This window comes from Onychostoma macrolepis, chromosome 09 (assembly GCF_012432095.1).
Source record: "Onychostoma macrolepis isolate SWU-2019 chromosome 09, ASM1243209v1, whole genome shotgun sequence".
Lineage (NCBI taxonomy): Eukaryota > Metazoa > Chordata > Actinopteri > Cypriniformes > Cyprinidae > Onychostoma > Onychostoma macrolepis.
Window position 1 is genome coordinate 24,735,142 of NC_081163.1, and position 12,882 is coordinate 24,748,023.

The window sequence follows — 12,882 nt, forward strand, 5'->3', positions numbered from 1 at the left end:
CATGTAATGGAGAGCCAGTAAAGAGAGTCAAAGGGATACCTTGATAGCTTTTGAGAGTGGAAGTCTTGATTAATCTGAGCCATGGCGATCTCAGAGGAGACTGTAATGAAATATCAAAAAGATAATTCACACCAACGGGAAACTATGGCTGCTATCTCTCTGGGTTTGTGTTTGTGTGCTATTAAATTGTAACTCGGCAGAAAGGAGAGCCCTTCATCAGGTGTTTCAGCTCTGGGTTCGTGGCAGGCCAGCTCTACAGGCTCATTAAAGCTGGGAGCAGGTGCACTTTCATGAGTGAATATTATAATGCAATGTCAGTCAGAGAGCAGGTTAGCGTGGCCGCTACGACACTCTCTCTCTCAGAGCACCCACTGTACACCATTAATCATTTCCATGGCTACCGCAAATCACAGAAGAAACTAGTCAGCTCAAATCCCATTAAAAGTTTTACATAACACCCTGAAACATTTAGCGACAGATCATCTCTGTGCTGGAAATATAACTTTATTTGTAAAGAGTAGAGATGAAAAACAACTGAGGAACAGCATTAGCTCATTCCTCTTGAGGAAGTGATGTCAGGAAATGTTTGAACAAAGTAAATCATTCAGAGTTTTTCAAAGCTCTTGTGTGCATCTTCTCCTTAAAGGAATAGTTCAAACAAAAATGAAAATGTACTTACCACTTAGACCATCGAAGAAGATGTAGATGAGTTTGTTTCCTCATCTGAACAGATCCTCATCAGAATAGATTTAGAGAAATTTAGCATGAATTGCTCACCAATGGATCCTCTTCAAGTGAATGGGTGCCGTCGAAATGAGAGTCCAAACAGCTGATAAAAACATCACAATAATCCACATGTAATCCACACCACTTCAGTCCATCAGTTAATTTCTTGTGAAGAAAGCTCTGTTTGTAACAAACAAATTTATCATTACATTTTAGATTTATTACACTTCCTGCTGTCCTCGCACGTCAAAATCCACTGAAATATTTGTTTAAAACTGTTTTGGACTATTTTTCACGTAAACAGTGCTTGATCTGTGCATATTTCTCTCCTGATTCAAACGAGAGACAACTTGTTTACTGCATAACAATATTATGGATAAAGGACTCGTATTTTAGAAGCAACTGTGTAAAGTTAAAAACGTCTTAATGATGTGGATATGTTTATTACTAACATGCAGCTTTTCACTTCACAAGATATTAATTGATAGACTGGAGTCATGTTGATTACCCATGGATTATTTTATCAACTGTTTGGACTCTCATTCTGGCAGCACCCATTCACTGCAGAAGTGCAATTCCTCCAAATCTGTTCCAATGAAGAAAAACTCATCTACATCTACATTTTCAGCAAATTATCATTCCTGGATGAACTGTTTAAAGACAATTTAATTCTGTCTTCATTCACTGACCCTTGTGTTGTTGCTAACTATCTATCTATGTCTGTACGTTTTTTTGTTGTTGTTGTTTGTTTTGTTTTGTTTTGTAGCAGTAACACCTGTACAAATGAAAATACAGTGTGAAAAACAATATGTTAAATAGTGAAAATCAAAATAAATTCAAAATTAAAGATAATATAATAAAATGGAAAACTTCCACACATTAAGTAAAATTAATTCCTTTAAAATGTTGCCGTCAAAGATCAGTTCAGTTTTCACAAACTTTTAGCTTGAACTCCCATATGTTTAGTTCCTGGGGCCTGTTTCATAAAACAGGTTTATTTTAGTTAGTCTGATTTATTGTCAGTTGATTTGGTTTAAAATAAGCCTGGCTTATTTGGTAAATTTGTTTTATGAAACAGGCCCGTTTTCTTTGTTGCCAGAGCTGTTCGTTGCCTCGGTTTTTGATTGCCACTTGTTTCTACAGTTACTGATTATGTTGCACCTGTTCTGTGTTATGTTCTTAATTATCATGTGTTTATATTTGTTCTGTGTTGTCTTTGTTTTGATGATGCTGTTGTGTTCCATCAAATTCTCTTCTTTGTTTTAGTTGTTAATACATTTGAAACCTGAATTTAGATCTGCCTCTGCCTGTTTCCCCTCACCTGCTGTGACAGTTGCAGTCTGCAAAATGTAATCTGATATACTTTTAAAAATCAAGGTCTAAACACAGTTACTATGTAAATCCTTCAGATTATCACATTCAATGGATCATCATAATGTACTAAATGTGTAAAATCCTCTACTCTGTTTATTACGATAAATATTGTATTGCTTTAATAGTGCTGATAATTACGGTAAACGTGACAGATCTGAAATATTTCAAACTGTATCTTTAGGTTCCTGTTATAGTAAATAATTGTCACATTTTAAAGCACCTGTTGTAGGTTTTTATATGTGCTCGTCCAGTTGCAGCCCTGTAACGTCCACACAGACCACTTACTGCCCCCAGCTGGGCAGAGACTGATAGCAGCTTTTGGATGCATACTGGAATGAGACATCACCCTCAGAATCCCAAGCATGAACCCATAAAGTCTAGTAACAAAACAAACATAATAAATGAATATAGGTGGAAATAAATACAGTTTATATTATCATGCAAAACATTGGAATTACAGATTATAATGCCACCAATATGCTTTCAGATCAATTTAGATCTCTGCTCCTTTTCTTCATCTCACGCAGTAAAACATCCAGATACTGTCACCCTCATTAATCAATTATGGATGCTTTCTGCCAAAGCAAATGATGGAGGCCATTTGTTTTTTCCTCTCGAGGCCCCAGTCAGTGTTTTAGGGTGTCCCAGTTTCAAAAGGGAGGGATAGAGAAAGAGAGAGAGAGAGCATTCAGTCACTCAGAGAAGAATCAGTCTTATTGACTGTACAGCCCATTATAACCAGAGAGCGAAGTTTAATTTGGTCTTCACTATCGGTTCATTTTCAATAATATTAGTTCATTCGGCATACTCTGTTTCATGTTCACTTTGAATAGTTTGTATTTTTGTCACAAAAAATATAAATAAATAAATAATCAGATTTGGCAAAATAGTATTTATTATTCTCGTGTCAAAAAAAAAGTGTTTTGAAATCAAATTTAGATAAGAGAGAGATGAGATAAATATAAAGAGATCATTCATATCAAGACAAATTTATTTGTATAGCACTTTTCAAAATACACATTGTTTTAAAGTGCCCCTGTTATGGATTTTTGAAAATTACCTTTCATGCAGTGTGTAACACAATTGCAATAAATCTGAAAGTGCACCGTGTATAAAGTTATTGTCTCGACTGAATGAAAAAGTCGACTCTGAATCATATCCCAAGCCGTTTCATGTTGACGTCAACATGAAACATTAGCATATTGCTCGCCCACTTGTTGCGTGTGCAGACAAGAGATGGAGGCAGAAAGATTCCCCTGGCCGCTTCACTAATGCTAGCTATTTGTCACGGTGCACACAGCAGGGAGGAAAGAGGAACACGCAGACGAGGATAAACTTCAAAATAATAGTCTTTAATGAGGACATCAGGACAGGGCAAGGTTGACACAGACAGGAACACCGGGGAATAACGAGTAGACCAGACAAACACTAACTAAACAGGCAAGAACTAAATACACATGACAATCACTGATAATTACTGAAACACGGCTGGACAAGACTTAACTAATAATCACACACGTAACAAGGACAGGAACAAGACCAAATATGGACACAAGAGGTGGGAACACATGACACACACGACAGAGGACGTGACACTATTAAGTTTGTTAGCTTGTTTTTTTAACAATGACTGGAGTAAATCCGATTTTACCCGCATATGTAAAGTCATAGATGTAATTACAGAAATTTATTATAAAATGGAATTATATGTAGGTATTTTTGTGGTGTAATATTGTCATTTAAAATAGATTATATTTTATATCATGCAATATATGATTTAATTTAATGCATAATTAATTTTTCTCAACATCATGTGATTTCAGGGCACATGAGTTCTTGAACCAAATGAATAATGGAACATGATTAGCTTCAAATACCACTCCAAAATGATATTAGAGATGGAGTGTGGATTTAGTGTGTGCTAAGGGCACTGAGCTTTAGCAAGTTTCTGGCCTGGGTTGTGCACTTTCCTGTTGCATGCACATAGCCAAGATTGGGCATATGGGTATTGGGATATACATTACTATTCGTATAACCATATAACATGTTAAACCATTCACTTGTTAAATCATGACATACTAAATACCATTTCCAGGTCCAAACCTCTAAATTATTTCAAGAATATCAGTAGCTGTTTATGAGCACTGTCAATTTCATTCAGAGCAGCGCAGTAAAACTAGTCTTTTTCTGCTTTCAACAACCTGTCCAGTGTTTTCTATGACGTTCAACCTTTTAATGGACTGGCCTTCCGTCCGTTACACAGTACTTCCTTGCCTATGGCCCCAAACACTAGGATAGGATCCAGCATCCCTCAAGCCTGGACAGCCAGTTTGGAGAATGAAAAAAAAAAACTAGCTACGTGTACGGTGCTGGACTAACTGAGACTTGTCATGGCACTTGTATACTGCTGCACTCTCAATGGTCTGATTGCTTCTATTGTTCGTTGCTTTGGATAAAAGCGTCTGCTAAATGATTAAATGTAAATGTAAATGGATGATGTTGCTAAGGGGGTGTTGCTAGGATGCAGGATGGGGTGTTGCTAAGGTTTTCTAGGCAGTTGGTGCAATCGGTTCTGCTAGGTAAATACTGTATATTCAACTTCTAAAAGAAATAACACACCCCTCCTTAAAAGGCTCCATGATTTGAGGTATCACTCATGTCTGAAAGATAAAAGCAATTTTCATGCTGAAGTTTAAAAGGGTTAGCTATTATTGCTGCATTTGAGCAATAACAGACTTAGCAAACACCAATGATAATAAAACATCTTGATTCTGTCATAAACAGATTGAATGTGAGGTACAGGCAAAAAGAGACAGTACACTTACTGATTTATATTCATGAAATCAGGCATCTTTAGAGAGGCAGAGGTAGGGAGTCTGTCTGTCTCTCTCCTCAGTAATCAGGTTCTTTGTGTTGGGCTTGAATGAGCAGAAATCACAGCATATAGAGACACAATCAGAAAGACACATTTAGACACGTCCAACCATACTTGTGCTTTACTGAGAACAGACATACAGACATGAGATAAGAGAGATATTAGAATGAGGAACCGGACAAACAAACTTTAACACCTGTGACATTGTTAATGAAATAATCATTGGATAGGAAACATTACACTTTTTTCTGATTTCAATTTTTAATAAATTCTGTTCTTTTGAACTTTCTATTACTCAAATAATACTGAAAAAATGTATTATGGTTTCCACAAAAATATTAAGCAAGAAAACTGTTTTCAACACTGATGATAACAATAATAATAATAATAAAATGTTTCTTGAGCAGCAAATCAGCATATTAGAAGAATTTCTGAAGGATCATGTGACATTGAAGACTGGAGTATTGATGCTGAAAATTCAACTTTGCATCGCAGAAATAAATTATATTTTAAAGTATATTAAATTATAATTTTATATTCTAATATTTCACAATATTACTGTTGTTCTGTATTTTTGATCAAATAAATGTAGCATTGATGAGCATGAGAAACTTCTTTAAAAATCCTTAAAGGGGTCATCGGATGCAAAATTCACTTTTCAAGTTGTTTAAACATAAATGTAGAGGTCGACCGATTCATCGGTTTTGCCGATTAATCGGCACCGATAGTTGATTGCCAAAAATCCATGCCGATAGTTTTCAGGTTTGCAACCATTGCTGGAGTGGCTGAGAAGGGTCCGCTGGCATTATACAGTACGAGAGCGGCCTCTAGAGGCGGAAATCACTGACAGCACGTGTTGTTTATTTTGACACGTGACACTGCGTGCTGCACAGAGCAGGAAACTCCAGACTCACGTTTAAATACAGCCGACAGAAAATTCTGCTGCGGAACAGAGCGCTATTCACATAGTTTTCTATTAAATTACATTATTGTCCCAAATCGTTGTGAATGTATAATGACTTCACCCTAGGCTATAAATTATGTATTGTGCATTTTTCAGCAAAACGTTTGTCTTTCTGTGGCTCTAATAAAGTCTGTATGCTTCATATAGAGAGCTGTAATACAGATCGCGCGTTCTCTTTCCGCTTGCTCTGTTTTTTAAACGCCGAACTTCAAACTCATTTATGCCACATTGTTCATTCTTGAAGCAAACTTATGTCCGTTTGGGGATTAAATAAATTGTTTTAGACCGCCACTTGATTTGAACGCAAAGCGTCTGGTGTGTGTGTGATACCTCTGAGTTCTCTTTTTTTTTTGATTAGATAATTATCAAGTGTTAAAAAATAGAAGCACATAAAGTGTGTGAGTACACATACAATATCCATATGTATGTAATTTTAATGCTATGGCCTTGTGTAGATATTTAAAGATGGCCATCTTTAAGCATGACTGTTGAAATTAAATGGTAACACTTTACAATAAGAGTCCATTCGTAGCATTAATGAAAACTGTAGAAGTATTGTTCCTTGTTAGTGTTTTCATTTCAACATTCACTATTAGCTACTAATAGGCTATATTTTTACATTTTAAAGTTTCTTCTTTTAATATTAGCAAACTATGAAATAACTTTAATGATCAGTATAGTAAATACTATTAATATTTTTATTCATTTACAAAGTGTGGTTCAGTACTGTTGCTGCTTTTTTTTTAATAGTAAAGCACTAGCTCTCTTTCAGTATCCATTTTGAAAACTATCGGCTGATTAATCGGTATCGGCCAGTGTGGTCCAACCTAGCTATCTGTATGGGTAAAATCCACTATCGGTCGACCTCTACATAAATGTGTGTTGAAAGTGTGCATACACATATCACTATAATGATAAAAATCCACCCAGTGTTTTTTTTTTTAAATCCCCTCTCTCAAATCAGGCAGTTCTGAGATTCCTGTCAGAATGATGTAGTTCTGTACAGGCCGCTCCCACCGTCTTACCTTTGACCCGCCCTGAGTGAGCTGAGAGCTGTCCGTCGACTCCGGTGCAGGGAAGACGAGATGTCACCGATTAAGCGATTGAGGTGTTGGATGTAATGTATGAATGTAGCAGTCGTCATTTACTCCCTACATCTGAGCCGCTGAAGATGCAGAGGATTAACATTACTTTCGCTTTGAAGTGAATGTGTCTATGTTCGCGCGAATCATTCGTGATCCAGCCTCACCTACAGAAGAAGTGAGTATAAGGTTTATTTTTTTATGAATCTCTGCAAATCGCCTTTCCTAATAATGTGCGAGTTTGCCAGTTTCTTGGCTAAAGTAAACAGTACTGCTCATCACCCCAGGGAAGAGAGGGGCGGGGTCAGCAGAGCTCATGAGCATTTAAAGGGACATGGACTATAATGGCTTGCTAAAAACAGAGCTGTTTTTGACAGGTTTAAAAACAACCTGATCTCACAGAATGCCGTGTAATGTTCACGGACTTAATTAACCCCGAATCTGTGGTGGCATCACGGAATCGCCGAAAATTCCGTGATGGGCTCACAGAAGGCATCAGCCGTGGTCCATGCACGGATTCACTGGTTCAACACCAGCGCTGCGTAAAAAGAGTGGCTCCGATGCAGTTATAATTTGTATATAAATGTATACTTTCACTGGAGTACCTGACCCCACCCCTACCCTAAACCTACCCAGTTCTGAACAATAATGACGACGATAAATGTCCCAGTAGCGCGTCGGCATATTGATGCTAAGGGTTTCCGTGCGTGGAGCACGGCTGATGCCTGTCACTGACTTACATTGGTATCACTTCTGTGAGCCCATCACGGATTTTTTTCTGTGAGTCCATCATGGAATTTTCGGCGATTCCGTGACGCCACCACAGATTCGGAGGTTAATTAAGTCCGTGAACATTACACGGAATTCTGTGAGATCATGTTGTTTAAAAAGGTGTTTTTTACACTACCATTGAGAAATTTTAACCAAAGTATGTTATAGACTTTTAATTAAGACCCTAAAGAATCATATCAACTTGTGCAAAATGGGCATCCGATGACCCCTTTAAAAACTTTACCCAAACTTTTGAACACAGCTCTGTATATTTCTGTGTTAACTTTACTTGACAAAAATCTTGCAAACTTATTGTCCCTTAACTATATATTTCTGAGGCAATAAGTTTACAATATTTTTTTTTCAAGTAACCTTTACATATTGAAATTTAAAGTGTATATATTCATAAACATACTTGATAATAGACAATCACAAGATGAACCATATAATCTTTGAAATATTTTATTGAAATCTCTTGTCATGTTACACAGGTGAATATTCTTCTACTAATTATAATAATCCTGTTAAGAGCTTTGTGTTCTTAAAGATCTAATTATTGTTTAGTCTTGGAATACTCTAAAAAATAAATAAATAAATAAAAGCTTAAGAAACCCTTTGGAATCAGTTCCAAATAATAGTACCAAAAAAAGGAACCCTGTACACAATCCATTATGTTTTTTGGGGGATCTGATGAGCTGATTATATCTCTCTTCTCAGGCAGACAGTGAAAAGTCCTCCTCATTACCATCAGGGGCTCAGGTGAGAGATAACACAATCCGTTTGTGTGGGCATGTGTATGTGTTAATGTGATTTTGTTCATGAGAGTGGATTCTGGCATGCACCAATCTGTTTCTGTGTGAGAATGAGAATTGAGTCTGAGGCCTACAGGACTGACATAAGTGTTTGAACATTCTTAGCATCTGCTCAATGAAACATCTTTTATTCTTAGCAGAGAGACGAATGTGTCCATCTTGATGTCACGTTCACTTTTGAGAGTGTCATGAGTCAGTCAAATGCTGATGTCTGAAGCTGTCCACGTGTTAATGAGCGTGTGTTGTTTGTGTGTGTGTGTGTGACCCTGCTTTAATGAGTGGCAGATTGTGTGTGTAGCAGATGTCCAGTGTGTGGCTGCAGCAGTGGTGAGTCTCTCTTCGCACACCCAGCTGATGTTCCAGTGGCTTTGAAGTCGGCTTTACCTCCAGGATGCACTGATGACACACAATTACATGAAAATTGCTCCCTGTTCCCTAATGATCTTGGTGTCCCTGTCTCGTACTGATGTCTGCGAACACCAAATATGTTGAAACATTATTATTCTTCCAAGAAAACTACAATGATTTGCTGTCTGAAATGCTAGAAAAAAGCAGTTTGATATGTTAATGATTGTGCTGTACTTAAGGATCAAACAGCAAAGAATACCTTGATGTGAATGATGCCATGTAAAAATACTACTAATAAACAAAACTCTAATAATAATAATAAAAGTAAAATGAGTAAAAAGTTTGCAAGTAAAAGGGCTGCACTGTGGGGGGGAAAAAAACATACTTAATATTTTTTTGTCTTTTCCAATACAAATAGCTAAACATTTGTAAATTAAGATACATTTTCTTGAGAATTCAAGTCATGTCACTTACAAGTCAAGACACTTAACTTTTTAGAGTTGTGTTGCAGCAGAATTTGAAATAGTCTCATATTTTATGAAGATGATTATTGTCTCATATTTTATGAAGATGCCCCGTTTGATGATTATTATACACATTTGATGATTCAGTTATTTTCTTGTTTATTACTGTGAAGCTGCTTTAAAACAATCGTATTGAAAAAACTGTATAAAGCACCATTACAAGTTGACATGACTTGAATTGTCAAAAAATGTATCTTGATTTGTAAATGTTCAGATATTTGTACTGGAAACAACAAAATCAAGATACAAAATTATATAATAATAATAATAATAATAATATATAAATAAATTACCTCATATTTTCCTTTTTTCAGAACCTCCATATTGTCAACAGATTACATCACTGCAAAAACAAAACCAAATAAAGAAATAAAGAAAAACATTTTTTGAAAAAAAAAGATTATTGGTGTACATTAAAAAAATATATATATATATTTGTTTTTCTAATTCAAAATGTCATGTTTAATTCAATGTGTTGCCATTTCTTTGTAATCTTTTTTTTAAAAATTATTTATTTTTTTCCCCCAGTGTTGATGTGAATGCTGGGAAAGACAAACATACTGTCTCCGCATCCAGCATGACAGGCCGATCAAATATTCACTACTCAGACACAGGTGAATTATTTCATAAACTATGAGTCACCTGGGCTTTTATCAGGGTCTAACATGTTTCAGTCTCAAAATTGCATCTTCCTCCCCCGGGCTCGAGAAAATAAATGTTACGGTAAATGGGAACAAGCGGCCAATTAAAGCAGCATGACGGATGACCGTGGTGCTGAGACGACAGGCCGAGTTCCCTGACTACCTGCAGAGAGTTTAGAAATAGAGCATGTGTCACAGAGACTATTGTTTCCTGAGCACGCTGGGCGGCTGCATTGATCCTACCAAAGTTTTACTTGTGAAATATTCCTCATGACTCACTCTGTTTGTAGCCTTAATGCATCTCAAATTTAGGTGAGCTCCTATTAATGACTGAGCGAAATGTCAGGAGCTCTCTAAGGTCTATTGCTGATCAGTGACATTTGTGTATTAGCATTTATTAAAGGTCTCTGCCTAATGCAATCCTTAATTAACCAATTATTATTATTTAATTTATTCACAAATGTACAATGAAATGTTCTGCATTTAGACTTTCTGTACAAGCTATTAGTTAATAAAAGGTCAAATACATCTTCAGTAACTCTGCTTACATGGTTTTGGCAATTACTGTCATCCAGAGAATAAATATCTTAAGAGTATGATGGATTAAATGTGTTAGAACAGTAAATCAGCCTATTATTTGTTTATAATTCATAATAATGATGGATGCATGGAAGAATCAGACTTCAGTGGTTCAGTCTCATCAGTCAAATATGTTTCAGTTCAGGATAAAGCCTATGATTTACAGAAAAATGGAAACAACAGTTTCTACAACTGCAGGCCAAAGACCTTGTAAAAACTTTTTTTCTTCTTCTTCTTTTTTTTTTTTTTTTGGCCTCTACTCAGGTCTATTTGCTTTCAGGTCATCTATATAGAGTGCTGTAGTGATGACATATTTTTGTAGGTCAGCCCAAAAGTTAACATCACCCTGGTTTCCATGACAAATTCCCAGTAGGATTTTTTTCTTTTTTTCATTGGCTGTCGGATTATTGCTGAAAAAATGTGACCAACAAAAGTTTATGATTCATGTTTGGTTTTCTTACACATTTATTACGAAAATGTTTACAAATGAACACAACTTTTTGAATTTTGAAGCCTTACTTGGCAGAAGTAAAAAGCAAAATGTAAGCTATAAGCAAATGATGCATGACTTCAAGTTTCTGACAACTCTTTCAGTCTTCATTTAAAAAACTTTATTTAAAATTTCCATGAAACTTTTTTTTTTTTTTTTAGAATAGTCAGCAAGAGTGAGCGCAATGATGAACACGAGTCTATGAATGCGTCTAGTGTGTGGATGAGTTTATCTGTTTGGTGTGATGACATTTAATTCAATGTCCCCGGAAATCTGTATAGTCCCATTTAGCCATTTGGTAGCTACCCTTTTCTTGACATGTAAAAGCTTTATTACCTTAAAATCCACTTGAAAAAAACATTGACTTCAGGATGTTGGAACTGTAAGTTCTAAAATGCTAACTCACTTCCAGGTTTTGGCCTACAAAACTGCATCATCCCTGCTAGCTAACTCCTTAATGTTGACACAGCTGTCTTTTAAAGACATATGTGCATTTAAAATGTGCAGCCTTTTTTTTATTTTTATTTTTTCAAAGAACAATAACACAATATTTTTAAAATGTGCAGTCATGCAGTGCCACTACTAGGATGTCATTCTGTTGTTGGCATTAGGATATATGGGTTAAATACATGCATATTGTATAATTAATTGAAATTATTTTAAATAAAATGTTTTGTATTGATTTATTGTAAATAAATACCCATATGAAAAAAATATAGTAATTTATAGTAAATACTATAGTGTTTTTGAACTAGTAAGGTGTATTATACTGTATATATTATAGTATTTACAACACTTTGTTAATGAATGCTACTACAGCATACTGTAGTATTAACTATAGTGAACTGATAAACTGTAATAAATACTGTAGTATTCTTTAGTTTTTACTACAGTAAACTGTTGTGTATTGTAAATACCCTATAGTTGTAGAACACTTAGTACAGTATGGGTAAAGTAATTGTTTATATTACTATAGTTGTTATATTACCACAGCAACTATAGAATTACCACAACAAATTAATTCATGGTTCAAAAACACTATAGTATTTACTATAAATTACTATAGTATTTTTTCATGTGGCACATAATTCAAGGACTTTCACTGCATAAGGTATTGAAATAGGTAGAAACAATTTCATTAATAATATTAATCATAATATTTCGTAAAATGTTTAATAATTTTGAATTAAGTGATCTGTTTTCATTGTTTATTTACTGCATTTCTTCTCTTAACTTCTCTGTCCCAGACGAAAGACTGGCATCGTGAAGCAATCGCGGCGATTTCTGATTGGCCACGATTGTTTCAAGATGCCAATCTTTCGTCTGGGACAACCGAAAATCGTGCAGTATGTTTAGGCTCTTGTCACTTGTTGGCTTCAGATCTGCGCATTTCGTGCGAAGCTCTCCTGTGTTTTTGTTTCCTGCGCTGCGAAATGGTTTATGCGCAGTTCTTACGCAGTATTGTTGCACTTGAAACACGCCTGCTGTAGTTTGAACCCGGCGCGCAGCAGCCAATCAGAGTCTAGGTTTTTGTCTCGCGTAGGGCCGCTGCATGTTCGCTCATCATGGTGAGTCCAAGAAACCAGACCGTTTATTCACATAAACTCAAAACTGGCCTGTTCTAGCATTTACAAATGACACATATACACACTGAACGGTTTATTTGCTTGGGTTAAAGACTTGTAGCGAAGAAATG

The 12,882-nt window shown here is 35.8% G+C and overlaps 1 protein-coding gene and 2 long non-coding RNA genes across 4 annotated transcripts in view; 2 read left to right on the top strand and 1 right to left on the bottom strand.

The window, feature by feature from the left end:
• Positions 1-58: 58 nt before the first annotated feature.
• On the bottom strand, positions 59-7,066 carry LOC131547309 (uncharacterized). The gene is made up of 3 exons (XR_009272897.1): positions 6,965-7,066; positions 4,926-5,018; positions 59-100 (listed from the first exon to the last, which is right to left on the bottom strand). It is a non-coding gene; the product is annotated as an uncharacterized LOC131547309 (long non-coding RNA).
• A 9-nt stretch (positions 7,067-7,075) lies between these two features.
• LOC131547310 (uncharacterized) lies at positions 7,076-10,423 on the top strand. Its single transcript, XR_009272898.1, has 4 exons — positions 7,076-7,199; positions 8,510-8,551; positions 8,890-8,931; positions 10,005-10,423. It is a non-coding gene; the product is annotated as an uncharacterized LOC131547310 (long non-coding RNA).
• Positions 10,424-12,598: 2,175 nt separating this feature from the next.
• prpf40a (PRP40 pre-mRNA processing factor 40 homolog A) overlaps positions 12,599-12,882 on the top strand; it is a 32,751-nt gene continuing 32,467 nt past the window's right edge. Inside the window, exon 1 of one of the 2 annotated variants that reach the window (XM_058787583.1) lies at positions 12,599-12,754. In XM_058787583.1, the coding sequence (XP_058643566.1) occupies positions 12,752-12,754 (3 nt within the window). In that variant the 5' untranslated portion in view covers positions 12,599-12,751. The remainder of the gene's footprint in view (positions 12,755-12,882) is intronic. The other variant, XM_058787581.1, reaches the window with a different exon arrangement.